Here is a 13,322-nt window from a genome sequence, read left to right as displayed (position 1 = left end):
TCGTTATGGCTGGACCACTTATTTCTAAGAAATAAATTTTCCCCAATAGTTATTTAGAAAAATTAGAAGAAATTAGATATTAAAAGTATTAGATATACAAATTAGGATAAATATATTTTTTCTTCAAAATCATATAAAACAATCAAAATAGGTCTGTAGGTACCACATGGTGTGTGGCTTCCGTTCCCATATGGATATATATGTTTTTTTTCCCCTCCAGTATAAAATATTCCTGTTAATTATTTTGGAAGATTTTTTTTTTGTGCAGAAAACAATAGTTTTAGCTTGATGGAAAGCTGCTCTTCCCTTCAATTTGTGGTCCTAGGTTCGTTTCTTGCATTTTCATTCAAATTATTCAGTCTTTCTTTTTATTTTTTTGTTTAAACTTTTTAACAATTAATGCAATTAGGTAATAATGATATTTTTAGAGCTTGTAGGGATGGCGGGTTAAAAGATGTATTATCTATGTCAACTGATAAAGCATAAGCAATCAATTGTATTATTATTGGTTGACAACAAGGTTGGTAGAAAAATTTAAATTTTACCTAATGTTCGACATGTCTGAGTAGTTTTCTAAAATGGAAATTTATATGTAATTCAAAAATTGCATATCAATCAATCATGTTAAATATTAGCTCATTAGACATTCGGTTTAAATATTTAGCAGCACACCGTTTCATGATTTAAGAGAACTAAAATATACAATAGCATACACTAGGATAACGCCACCGTGGTTCCCTTTCAATTTCCGGTTGCACAGCGACGTTCCTCGGTCGAATATACTCGGGTGATAAGGCTAGTATTCCTCGGAGAATTTTTATGACTGCTCGTGACACCGTTTCCTTTGAATGTCGATACCTTTCCGCCACAATTGCATAGCGTTAACTATGTGAAATAACCAATAAGAACATTCCTACCATCTCTTCCACAATGATACCATTCCTATTTTCAGTGATACCACAGCGCAGCCGAAGTGTGTCACAGAAATTTCTAAACACATGCGGTTCCATTCTAAACGACTCGAAGCATCTAACGTCATTCCCTAAAACTTCAAGCGTGTATTGTCTTCCCTGGAGTGCTGAAGTTCTGCACGGGATGTTCCTTTGAAACACTCGTTCGGCCTCCATAAGTCGTACCATCAATAAGAAGAACCACCGCTTCCTAATTAGGATCTCGTCGTCGTTAGAGGAACTGTGATCCCGTGCATAATTGCTATTCCTTGGCATATTGTATTGCACTGTACGCCTATAACTGTTGAAAGAATATCATCGACAGTACGTTAACAGTAAAAAATGACACTTCATAACCACACTAAACAGTCAAAGCACACATAAAATATATTCAACTGAAAATATTCCTAACACACGAAACAAACATATCAGGAAAACAAATGTCATAACAAAGTAAAGTAAAAGCAATTAGCGGAAAATGTTCAACTAAACGTAAACCCATATACTCTGCGCGCTGATTCAGGAGTCAGCAAGGTCCTGTAGCCATTCAATTCGCTCATCCTCATCTAAGAACATGAAAACCTTCCTTATTTCCTTATTTGCCAGCGCCATGGCGGCTTTCACATAAAAGCGACGCGGGACCTTCTCCTTCAATTTTTTCAACTCTAACGTGGCTTCGTTGACGCTATCCTTCTCTGGCTTCTCAGGGCTAGAAACGGACTTGCTTCTCTTTGACGGCGATGGGGTTTCGGGAGCATTCTTGTTGAAGCTATCCCTGAACAATTCCATGCACTCTTGCATTATGGACCTTTCCGATGAAGCTCCTTTAGGCACTCGACGTCGGGACTCTGATATAATTAGCTCTTGAACATTGACGAGGTCGTCACTCTCGTCGGAGCCCTCCCCGATGTTGACATACTGTTTCTGCTTTCCCCTCGATGCTGATATGAATGCCGCATGCAACCGTCGTTCCTCAGATGAAGTTGTCGGTGGATTGGTCGAGGAGATGCGAAGAGCACCGTTAGCACACGAAGAACTGAAAAGCTCATTCAGTAGGATGTAGTGCTTGCAACCTTTGGTCCGGAATACCTTGAATGCCCTGTTCTTCTGCACGTTGAGATAAGGAAAATGTTACGAGAACAGTTCAATAGATAGGAAGGAACTATAGAAAGCGAATGTATGAACAAAGGACATGCAAATATCTAGTAAATTGAAGTTATAATCGGCATTTTACATAGAAGTAATTGTTAGCAATTCATAACTCATATTATTAGGAAATCAGCTTCACGCGCAGAAGACAATAACATATATAAAGCGTGTAGCTTGATGAACATATCCCAGACATCGGGGCTGGCCTTGATGGTGTTCATGTCTGCATCCCATCTCACTCCAGTGTGGTTCCTTAGCTTAGTGAACTGCCTGTACGTCCCTTTCAACCTAGCACACTTGTCCCTTAGCTTAGTCCAGCAAAGTTGCACTTCAGGAAATTGCTTTTCTATTTCCTTCGTCATCTCTTCCCAATGAGGTCTCTTCCAGGAAGTCGTCTGGGTCACTTTGAACTTCTCAAGCATTATATTAATGAAGGCCAGCTCCATCTCATCACTCCATTCCAGTACATGCTAGCCCTTTGGAGCCATGGTCTGTGCACTTTTTTGGACCACAACTTCCACACAGAATAGCTAGACAATAAGATTATCTCAACAGAAACAACTTGCAGTACATCTTAATTCAATTACTCATAAAACAGGGTAATTCGTACTTAGGTTCCCCCTTGGCTGCTTAGATTAACCCAGACAATGCAACAAAATGCAGATTAAGAGAATGACAGCATGGGAAAAGATACTGAAATAGAGTAGCAAAATACTCTAACATGTGCGAAATATCAGGGAAAGCTCATTCATTGACCACACAGTGGGACACTAGCAGTAACCAACACCAAGACAGAAGCATATTACTCAACAAAATTGAAAGCAGAACAACAGCTTACACCACAGAAATAGCACAATCCCTTTCAAATTCGCATTTCACGGAACAACCAAACCAGTATCACACTGACATTCACCGAAACAAGAACAGAACATATACTCTCAGTGACCAACCAGTGAAAGACAATTCGGAAAATTATGCAACAGACATAAAATTGTTGTCGAGAGGAAAGAAGAAATTACTTGAAATGCAAATGGCGTTCCCGAGCTGTGCCGATGGGGTTCTTAAAGCCTCCCGTGCAGGTGAACAGGGTAGGGGAAGGACCCGCGAAATATTCCAAAGGAGGGAATCTCTGAAGGGCAAGTTGCGAAAGTCGCAATTTCGGGGAATCTCTACTGACAAAAGGGGGGGCCTTTGCCCTATTATTGCAAGTCCTATCTCCCGATTCTTCTGTCCTAATCAAGCAAGGTGAAATTGCAAGCAAATAAGGACTACATATCCATGAAATTGCAAGTAAAATTGCGCCATTCCGACAATGATTTCCTTCAACATGTGTTCGCTATCATTCCAGGTGGGCCGATTACATGGAATTTCAAACCAATTTCGGCAGCTTCAGCGAACCCAATAGTTGCAGCTTCAGCGAACAGAGAGTTTACCTAATTGCAAATTGCAGACGTCGAAGGACCGTTGAAGTTGCTGATGTCGCTGTCTTCTAGGCCTCACACGAAGGACAATGGGGTCACAATTGTGCAGTAGCAAAAGAGCTTCGTCGTCGTCTGCCGCTACTCTTCTCTCCAACACGCATGGATGAGGATCCCCACCATTGTTCTTGCCGACAGTTTTCCCTTTGTAGAAATTAGAGTAAGACAAGTCAAGTTCTCAGCTTTCCCGTTGGTGGGTCCTAGGATTTTACCGTTCGACCTCATATTTTGTCGTTTAGGGAGTTAAGTTGAAAATTTCTTTGTTGCCAAATAGACCCTTAAATTTTACCTAATGTTCGACATGTTTGAGTAGTTTTCTAAAAAGGAAATTTATATGTAATTCAAAAATTGCATATCAATCAATCATGTTAAATATTAGCTCATTAGACATTCGGTTTAAATATTTAGCAGCACACCGTTTCATGATTTAAGAGAACTAAAATATACAATAGCATACACTAGGATATAAATTTTAAATTTAAATTTTATTATTAATATTTTATTTTTAAATTTAATAAAATGCACAAAATGGGCCCAGCAACGAAGTGTGGGGCCGTTTTCAGTAGTTATGTAAATATATGTGGTCCATAATCATATTGAGACAGATCATAAACTTCAGGGGTGATGTTGTGAAAATACAAAACTATAAGGAGCACTGTGGAAAACCTGTCTCATCTTTCAACGGTAAAACCCTAATCGGAAGGATTCAGTTTAGACGACGAAGAATTCTGACTGAACCCAAACACTCCAATCCAAACCTCATCTGATTCCCTCGGTCTCTCCAATCTCAGTTGCGTCTGCTTCAGCAATGGGCTCGAAGAACAAGGACAAGAACAGGGACAAACCAAAGACGGAGAACGACAATCGTCTTTCCAGTGATCGATCATTGCGATAATTTTTTTTTTTTTCCAATTATTGATAATTTGTGGAAATCTGAGTTGTAGTCTCCAATATTGCATCTTAAAGGTAGCATCTTTTGATTGATTTAGAAATTTTTTGGATTCGTTCTTTAATTGTGCATGGACTTGCTCGCTCTGATTGCTTTCTCGTGCTCTGCGGAACAGGACAGCATACCCTGGATCGAAAGAGAGAGAGACCCCCACAGGTTAGCTGTTGTCGAAATGGATTGGAGGCATGCGAAGGTGCTTAAAGTTTGATAATTGTTTGTCCTGTGTCCACTCGGTTAATGCATTCATGGAGTCCGTGAAATATATATATGATATGGTAGCATTTGGAATGGTGCCTTAGCAAGTATGTTTCTGGTGAAATTATCCAATGTAGAGGGAGTTGTCTGCCACTTATCTTTAAGACCACATCCTAGTGGATATCTTCGAAGAAGAAATAGGTAATGTTATGGTGATGATTGTCAGCATTGTTACCTCCAGATAAAGATCGTTATTTGTCATAAGAATCGAGAGGGATGTTCCAAGTATCCTCTATACTTATGTATCAAGAGAAAAATGCTTTTAGAAGCTTTGGTACTGTATATGATGTTCACGCGTTTTTGCTCTGTAGGTATAGCATATGCAAATTGAATGCCACCAGTGTTCCATGGACGGTGGTGGCGGAGTACGCGATGGTAGCAGTGACCAACCGGCCGGTCAGCCCACCATGACAACGGTATCGCGGCACTTCTTCGGCGAAGACCTGAATGACCCGGCTTTCTCCATCTCGATCATCGAGGTCCCGACCCCTTGATTCTTCACATTCTCAAACTTCAAGTTGTCAAACCTCATCTGTCCTTCACTCTTCCTCATGCGGTCCTTTCCTTCCTTCAGAACATGAAGGAGGAGTACGGACTCTTTGTGTGGCCCTGCAGTGTTGTCCTCGCCGAGTACGTCTGGCAACAGAGGTCGCGATTTTCTGGAATGACCGTCGTCGAGGTACAAATTTCCAACAAAAAAGAAGCTCGATTGTTGGGTTGGATTTTTGCAGGAAAGCTCATTTTTCGATGTATTCTTCGGGATCACACGAACTAATCTGGAACAATAAATTCTATGAATGTTTCAATCCTTGTTTGTTTACATGTTATATTTGTGGATATATATCATGGCTAGATACAATGCTGCAGCAGCCATAAAGATCAACCCTTTGATATCGGGTGATGGGTCAGTATATTCTTCTGGTTAGCCCAGGTTGTCATGTTTTACGATACACGATTGGCTTAATTTAATAGACGGATAACTGATCAAGGATAATCTCTCGGTAAAAGTAATGTTCATGGGGTGAGATATATACAATCTAGTGAATTGACTGGGGCAAACCGAGAACGGTTTGACAAGAATTACGAGGGTGTGAGGAATTCTATCATAAATTCCGAGGATTTTACATGTATGTTGCTCCATGTGGCTCATACCTTTCAATATTTTCCACGGAGTGGAAAGAAAAAAAAGAAAGCTAATGTTCGTATTGATTCAATTATTGGATGCAGCTCGGAGCAGGAACGTCTTTGCCAGGCTTGGTTGCTGCGAAATTGGGATCAGATGTTACGCTCACAGATGATGCCGGCAGATACGAGGTATTGCTCTCTGTTTATGCTCTTTGGTGAAAATTAGCCTACTCAACTGTCCGATTTAGCTCTAAAATTCAAAACTTAAGGGGGTCTTTAATGAAAACCCGAAAGGTGTATGAAATTACTCAGCAAAAAAAAAGAAAGGTGTACGAAATGTACCGGTAGTTTGCTGTTATAGTTGTAGCTATACCATGGAAGATGTTTTCGTCAATTTAGAAAGTTCATGGCTGATTTCATGGTCTTATCCTGTCTTGCTATCTTGTTTTCTACTTGCAGGTGCTTGAGAACATGAGAAGAGTGTGCGAACTAAATGACTTGAACTGTAAGGTATGCAGACACAGGGGCAGCATGTGCATGCACATATATATCACGTTTTACATTTGCTATCTGCAGGTTAGCTGCGGTTCATGATCTTATTCTGTTTTTTCTGTCCAATTGCTCAGGGACACAGTAGGAGATTTAACTCGGATTTTTTTCACTCAAATCCTTTTCTTAAGCTTTTCGATGATTAATTTTCTAGAATTTGGTTTCTTTTTCAGGTTATTGGTCTAACATGGGGAGTTTGGGATGAACCCATATTCAGTTTATGTCCACAGATCATAATTGGGGCAGATGTCTTGTATGATGCCAGTGGTAGGCTTCATAGTCGGATTTTTCTCGTCTTTTCTGAATCATTTGTCTAAAGTTCATCTTTGTTAATATTGTTTCTCGTTCTGTTCCTATATCTTTTTGGAATATAAGCCTTCGACGATCTCTTTGCTACTGTGTCCTTCCTTCTCCAGAACTCCCCCAGCTCGGTCTTTATAACAACTTACCATAATCGCAGGTACCGATTGTCGATCAATCATTCACTTGATTACTGCATGTTGGAACTCTTCTGCATTTATCTATTTATTGTTTTTTTATTATTATATTCCAGTTCTAAGATTTTCATCATATTCAGCGGGCACCATCTCATCGAGTTCTTGATGGTGAAATGGGGTCTGAAGTGTGCAAAACTCTTTGATGGCTTCTCTATCTTGCCTCCAAACAAGGCATCGGGGATCAGCGGCAATATTCAGTTGGCCGAGATTGTAATGGACGGGAATTACCTGGATGAAGCAACTGATAAGGTCAGCCCAAAATGAAAGCTAGTCGAGAAAGGAAGTGCTTTGATGGATGCGAACCTGTTACTATAACGGGAGAGCTCATAATGACAGGATTTACCCGGTAAAAATCCTCTTGGGACAAACAAAAGAGGTTATCGGGTTTTCCTTCGGGAATTTTGAAAGGTGAATTTTGTGTAAATTGGCACTTATGTTTGATCTTGAATTGGATCCCGGGTCTTCTGTAATCTGAAGCCCCTGAAATTAAAGGAAAAAACTGAGACTTTGGCAAACGATTGTCATTGATAACAATCGGAAGCGCGAACTGCACCAAACTACAAATGATCCTTTCTGTTGATAATGAAACTGCAGATGGTCGTTTTTCGTTCATGTTGAAGTTGAACAGATGATCCCTTTATCTTCTTATTGATGGGTTTTGGATGAATCATATTGATGGATTGTTTAATTCACTTTGCCCCCCGTAATTTGGGTTTGATCTCACAACGGTCCTTATATTACCTGTCCCAACTTAAACACTAGTTTAGCAATTTGGCAGAATTTACTAATCCTAAAATAAAAAAAGGCAGAATTTAGGCTTATCAGATGTCGATTAGGTTAATAAATCAAGTAGGGTTATTTATTTGACAGAGTTTGTTATTGGACAATGGAAAGCCTATTTTTAATTTTAAAAAAACTATTCTTAATATTTTTACACAGGATTAGTATTTCGACATGATACTTCGACGTGATGCCGCCTCCTCTTACATCTATCATCCATTAACCTATAGCGCTGATTGTTTGGTTTTATTCACCAATCAACTTTAAACTGTCAATTTTGGTTGAAGAGTATGTACTTTTTGATAAATCGGATAAAGAGTGTGTAATTAAACTAATTATGTCTCGAGAAACTCTCAAAAAGTCAATTTTGGCGGAAGAGCATATGTAACTAAGGAAAGTATATTTCAAAGAACACTTAGAAGTGATTTTTGGGAACCACTTTGATAGTAAACCATTAAAAAGAAAGTTTCAAAAAAAATGCTAATAAATTGAATTCCTAAATCTCGTGACGTCTTCGTTTATTATGGAAGAAGTGATATGATCTCTTAGTCGTATCATCCTTGCACCCTGAATAATGGACGATCCCGAGTAGGTCCAACGACTCCATGGAATTAAGGAAAGATCCGGCTAAGGGATCATATTTCTCCCGTCGCGGCGACATTAAGAAAAATGAGGTCCATATAATCATATTGAGATAGATCATAAGCTTCAGGGGTGATTTTGTGAACATATAAAACTATAAGGAGCATTTTGGAAAAACATGTTATTCATTGTCATTCTCTCTCTCTCTCTCTCTCTCTCTCTCTCTCTCTCTCTCTCTCTCGTAAGTCTCATCTTCTCCCTACTGTAAAACCCTAATCCGAAGCGTTCAGCTTACAGTTTAGACATTGAAAAACCCTAATCCGAAGAACAATCTGAATCCAAACACTCCAATCCTCATCTGATTCCCTCAGTCGCTCCCATCTCAGTTGCGTCTGCTTCAGCAATGGGCTCGAAGAAGAAGAACAAGAACAAGAACGGGGACAAACCAAAGACGGAGAGTGACACCGCCGTCAACAATGGTGACGGCGGGAATACCATCACTGACTCGAGGTTCGCGGCGGTGCACTGGGACCCTCGTTTCCAGAGAGTTCCGAAGCACAAAGCTAAGGTCACGATCGACTCTCGTTTCGACAGCTTGTTCTCCGACAAGAGGTTCTCGTCCTCCGCAGCTCCGATAGACAAGCGGGGCAAGCCTAAGAAGCAGAATTCGCAGAATTCTCTGCGGCATTACTACCGGATGGATGAAGATAAAGAGAGAAAGGAGGAAACTAAGGAGGAGGAGGAGCAGGAGGAAGAGGAGGAGGAGGAGAGCGGTAGCGAGGAATTGGAACCGAGTACTGATGTTGCGAAGAGAGCCGAGCTGAGCTCTGACTCTGGGGAGTTGGAGTCGGAGGAGTGTGAGTCTGAGTCTGAGGATGAGGCGGTGAGTGCTGAGTCGGAGTCGACCACGGACACTGATGAAGAAGACGTAGGAGATGCTGATGAGGAAGAAGAAGCTGAACAGCTGGTATTTATCTTGCATCCTAATTAGGAATGATCAATGATGTTTTTTTCCCGTTTATGTTTACTGGAAGAGCAGTGAACTTTTATCAGTACTGGATCAGTATGTTTGTTCGATTGTCTTTGGATGAGAATGTGCTTATAAGTTCGTGCGTGGCCCTTAGAACCTGCGATAACTACCTTTGCAATGAAATCTATCGATTTGAGTTTAAGTCTTAAGGTAGCATATCTTGATTGATTTCATATTTTGGATTGTTCTTGGATTGTATATGGACCTTGCTCGAACTGATTACTCTTTCGTGTTCTGCGGAACAGGAGGAGAGCATACCCTGCATTGAGAAAGAGACCCGCAGGCTAGCAGTTGTCAATATGGATTGGAGCCATGTGAAGGTGCTTAAAGTTTCATGTTTGTTTCTCCTGTGTCCACTCGGTTAATGCATTCATCGAGTCTATAAATATATATGATATGGTAGCATTTGGAAGAGGCTTAGCAACTACATTCTGGTGAAACTATTCAATATTGAGGGAATTTTCTGCCATTTATCTTTAGAACCACATCTTAGCTGATTTCTTCAGAGAAGAAATATGGTGATGACCCTGCATACTTTATGTATCTTTTTTGCTGAGGTCATATTTCCTGAAATAGAGAGAGGAAAAAGCTTTTAGAACCTTTGGTAACTGTATATGATGTTCACGCGGTTTTTACTCTGTAAGTATAGCAAATTGGAATGCTTCGCCAACTGAAAGTCAGTTTTCCCCTGTTCTTTCATGTTATTGAAGCCAGTAAGATCGATGCCATCTCCAGTTTATTGTACTTTTGCAGTTACTTTAATGTTTTTTCTGCTGTGCAGGCTGTTGATCTGTATGTCCTTTTGAGTTCATTTCTACCCAAAGAAGGACAAATTTTATCGGTTGCTGTCTATCCATCTGAGTTTGGACTGCAACGTATGAAAGAGGAAGAAATTCATGGACCAGTTGGCCTTTTCGATGATGAAGTTGATAAAGATGATGAAAATGACGAAGATGAAATTGACGATGAGAAGTTGCGTGCTTATGAGAGAAGTAGGCTGAGGTGATTTGTCTTTGCATTAATATTTCTTAATTTCTTCTTGCCATGCATTACTAGTAAGCTCATACATGACCATTTTCCATGTTACCATTATTTGATCAAAATTTCGCTTCTAAGATTAACAGAACCGCATTTTATTTTCTTTTATTAAACAATCATTCTGCATTCTTTGTTGGTCTCCATACCAAGGGAAGGATGAAAAATTTGTTGCTGATGGTCTTACTCCTCATTTTGGGAAACTGGATTGACGGACGCTTGTAATTAGAGTTCTGTTCATCCGGTCATGCTCCATTTATAGATTTGATAACTTGTTTGACAGTTGTCCTTCTTCCTCCATAAACTTTTTATAGAAATATATGCTGCGAGAGTATTGCATAAAATGCGCAGCGTCCATTTTGAACTTTTCAGAGTGAACTTTCTTGTTTCTTTCCTAAAATTTTCTGATATCTATTGTTTACATTTCACGTGGTGCTATCTTTTTTTCTCTGATTCGCCTTTGATCAAGTTCTTCAATGTCGACTACTAATCTTCGTCTCTATTTTTTTGGATAGGTATTATTTTGCTGTGGTGGAATGTGATTCGACGGCTACAGCGGATTACCTCTATAATGCTTGTGATGGAGCTGAGTTCGAGAGATCATCAAATGTTCTTGATTTGAGATTTATTCCTGATTCAATGGAATTTAAGGACCCCCCTCGTGATGTTGCGACAAAGGTACTGCAGAAATAAGAAAATAGTTGCTGTCAGTCAAATCGAGGACAAGGGTCTGTCCACAGCACGTCCTCTAGTAACAGGAGAGATGGCTCTCTAGAAAGCATTTACTTGATGGAACGCTTTTCTTGATAGAAGCTATTAGAAGTTTAGCATTTGGTATGATATATTCAAACGTTCTTTTTTGTTGTTGCCCAGGCACCTGAAAAGTATGATGGTTTGGATTTCCAAACACGAGCTTTACAGCTGAGTAAGATGGATCTAACATGGGATGAAGATGAACCAGATCGTGTGAAGACCTTAAAGCGCAAGCTAAATGCTGATCAGCTGGCTGATTTGGAGCTGAAGGAGTTCTTGGCTTCCGATGAGAGTGGATCCGATGAAGACGACGAAAATGAGAATCCCACGGAGGATCAGTCTGATAAGAAGGATAAGAAGCGAGAGAAGTACCTTGCTTTACTTCAAGGGGATGGGGATTCCGATGGCAATCATGAAGATGAAGACAAGCAAGATTTGGAGATAACTTTCAATTCTGGGTTGGAAGATTTGAGCAAGCGGATTTTAGAGAAGAAAGAACAGAAATCAGAGAGCGTCTTTGAGGCAAATCTCAGGAAGAGACGCGAGAAGAAGAAGATGATGAAGAAGAATAAATCCAAGGACTCGTCAGATGATGAAGATTACAGTGATAGTGAATTGGAAGGAGCAGAAGAAATGGGAGACTTCTTCATCGAAGAGCCTCCTGCTAAGAGGAGTAGGAAGGCTGGTCGAAATAAGGGAAAGAAAGCAGAGAAGGTACTGCAAGACGGGGAAGCAGAAGCGACCAGAGCTGAGCTTGAGTTGCTAGTTGCTGATGAAACCGGAGGAGATAATGGTCTTAGGGGATATAATATTAAACGTAAAAAGGATAAGGGGAAGAAAGGAAAAGAAGGTCTGGAAGAGGTTATTGCTAAAATACCAACTGTTGATTATAATGATCCTCGGTTTTCTGCTGTCTTCACTTCGCCGCTCTTTGCTCTGGACCCAACAGATCCTCAGTACAAAAGGTATGGACTCTTTGCCACACTGGTTCGTTCATATCTTATGCATATCAAGGGAGCTATATTTGCTCAAAAGATGGTATCTTTCTGTCGGTGTGTTTTATACAAGGACATGGGAGGAAGAGAAATGGACTTGCATGATTAGTGTTCTCCTGCTATTGCATTCCTTTGCACCAAACATGACCTGGGTGTACACTCGGGTTACATTTTTGTGTAATGGAGGCTCTGGAAGGATGCAGTCATGAGCTTGAGGTTTTCCTCTATTGGGGCAAAATTTTTGAAAATGAGATGTTTGGCAAGGATATTGACAACCATGCTTCTTTTGTTCTGGAGAACACTTTTTGGGAATTCATTAAATGCGTTAACTACCGTGCAATGGAAAAAACTGAGTATGTAAGCAGCGTATGATTTTTCGACTTATTATCTGATGATCAATATCTTAATATACATCTTTTATTTTTTCTTAAAGACTATTGAAATAAGCAGTTCAACCCATGAGACCCCCTGTCGGACCTGCAAAACCATTAACTCTTGCCTCAAACTGGTTTTGCATTCCGTCCTATTGCATTAGCGGTAGCTCAAATGTCTGCTCTGTTGTTGCAGGAGTGCTACTCATCTTCGGCAGGTAGCCCTGAACCATAAGAAGGGTGACAGGCAGGAAACTGTGAACGGAGAGTCTGACAAACCAGCAAACGATGCAGACCTGCCATCTGGCAGCCTGGAGGTGAACAAGGATGAGATGGCGAGATCCTATCCGCAGCCCTCTAGGAAGGAAAAAATAGAACTGTCCTCCTTGGTGAGGTCACTGAAGATGAAATCAAAGCAGGTTCAGTTGCCGAAGAAGGATGGGAAAATGCGTCTCAGAGATGAGGTTCGTGAGAAGATTGTGGAGGAGAAACATGAGCTACCAAGCATGCAATCACTAAAGACGAAGAAGAAGAAGAACAAAGATTAATTAAACAAAAGAAGTTTTGAGAGAATTTGTTGTCGATTTGCTCGAGTTCTTCCATAATTGTGAAATGCGTAAGATATCACAGTTTTGGTATTGGTGGCTCTGGTATTTTGGTTCAAACAGCTTATCTTAGACGGGAGGAAACTGTAGAGAAGAGAAAGATATCATCAATAAAGTCGGATTTTGTTTGAGATTATGTTGCTCATGACTGAACTTCCTTTCCTCTCACCATTCTTTTCTGTTATGTGAAAAATATCGAGGTCCCCTCTATTTTAATCA

At 40.2% G+C, this 13,322-nt stretch overlaps 2 protein-coding genes across 6 annotated transcripts; both read left to right on the top strand.

The window, feature by feature from the left end:
- Positions 1-4,278: 4,278 nt before the first annotated feature.
- LOC116212371 (methyltransferase-like protein 23) lies at positions 4,279-7,598 on the top strand. Of its 5 annotated transcripts, XM_031546942.1 has the most exons (10): positions 4,279-4,543; positions 4,642-4,719; positions 4,859-4,922; positions 5,093-5,260; positions 5,356-5,460; positions 6,009-6,095; positions 6,366-6,416; positions 6,629-6,722; positions 6,831-6,915; positions 7,009-7,598. In XM_031546942.1, exons 4-10 carry the CDS (start codon positions 5,102-5,104, stop codon positions 7,214-7,216), a joined length of 789 nt encoding a protein of 262 aa, XP_031402802.1. In that variant the 5' UTR covers positions 4,279-4,543; positions 4,642-4,719; positions 4,859-4,922; positions 5,093-5,101; the 3' UTR covers positions 7,217-7,598. The 5 variants fall into 5 exon arrangements, with proteins under 5 accessions (XP_031402802.1, XP_031402803.1, XP_031402800.1 ...); XM_031546943.1 differs by lacking the exon at positions 4,859-4,922 and having other exon boundaries at positions 4,642-4,682; XM_031546940.1 differs by lacking the exon at positions 4,859-4,922.
- A 933-nt stretch (positions 7,599-8,531) lies between these two features.
- Positions 8,532-13,322, top strand: LOC116211465 (pre-rRNA-processing protein esf1). Its single transcript, XM_031545857.1, has 6 exons — positions 8,532-9,281; positions 9,590-9,664; positions 10,126-10,346; positions 10,895-11,057; positions 11,253-12,097; positions 12,695-13,322. Exons 1-6 carry the CDS (start codon positions 8,718-8,720, stop codon positions 13,044-13,046), a joined length of 2,220 nt encoding a protein of 739 aa, XP_031401717.1. The 5' UTR covers positions 8,532-8,717; the 3' UTR covers positions 13,047-13,322.

The sequence above is a fragment of the Punica granatum genome, chromosome 6, assembly GCF_007655135.1.
Source record: "Punica granatum isolate Tunisia-2019 chromosome 6, ASM765513v2, whole genome shotgun sequence".
In the NCBI taxonomy this organism is placed as follows: Eukaryota; Viridiplantae; Streptophyta; class Magnoliopsida; order Myrtales; family Lythraceae; genus Punica; species Punica granatum.
Note: the sequence above shows the minus strand (reverse complement) of the source record. Positions and strands in the feature narration are given on the sequence as shown.

Coding starts and splice junctions, on each gene's coding strand:
- LOC116212371 (XM_031546943.1), top strand. CDS start 5,102: ATGCAAATTGAATGCCACCAGTGTTCCATGGACGGTGGTGGCGGAGTA. Junction 6,096..6,365: donor ATGATGCCGGCAGATACGAG/GTATTGCTCTCT, acceptor TTCTACTTGCAG/GTGCTTGAGAACATGAGAAG. Junction 6,417..6,628: donor TAAATGACTTGAACTGTAAG/GTATGCAGACAC, acceptor TTTCTTTTTCAG/GTTATTGGTCTAACATGGGG.
- LOC116211465 (XM_031545857.1), top strand. CDS start 8,718: ATGGGCTCGAAGAAGAAGAACAAGAACAAGAACGGGGACAAACCAAAG. Junction 9,282..9,589: donor AAGAAGAAGCTGAACAGCTG/GTATTTATCTTG, acceptor TCTGCGGAACAG/GAGGAGAGCATACCCTGCAT. Junction 11,058..11,252: donor CTCGTGATGTTGCGACAAAG/GTACTGCAGAAA, acceptor GTTGTTGCCCAG/GCACCTGAAAAGTATGATGG.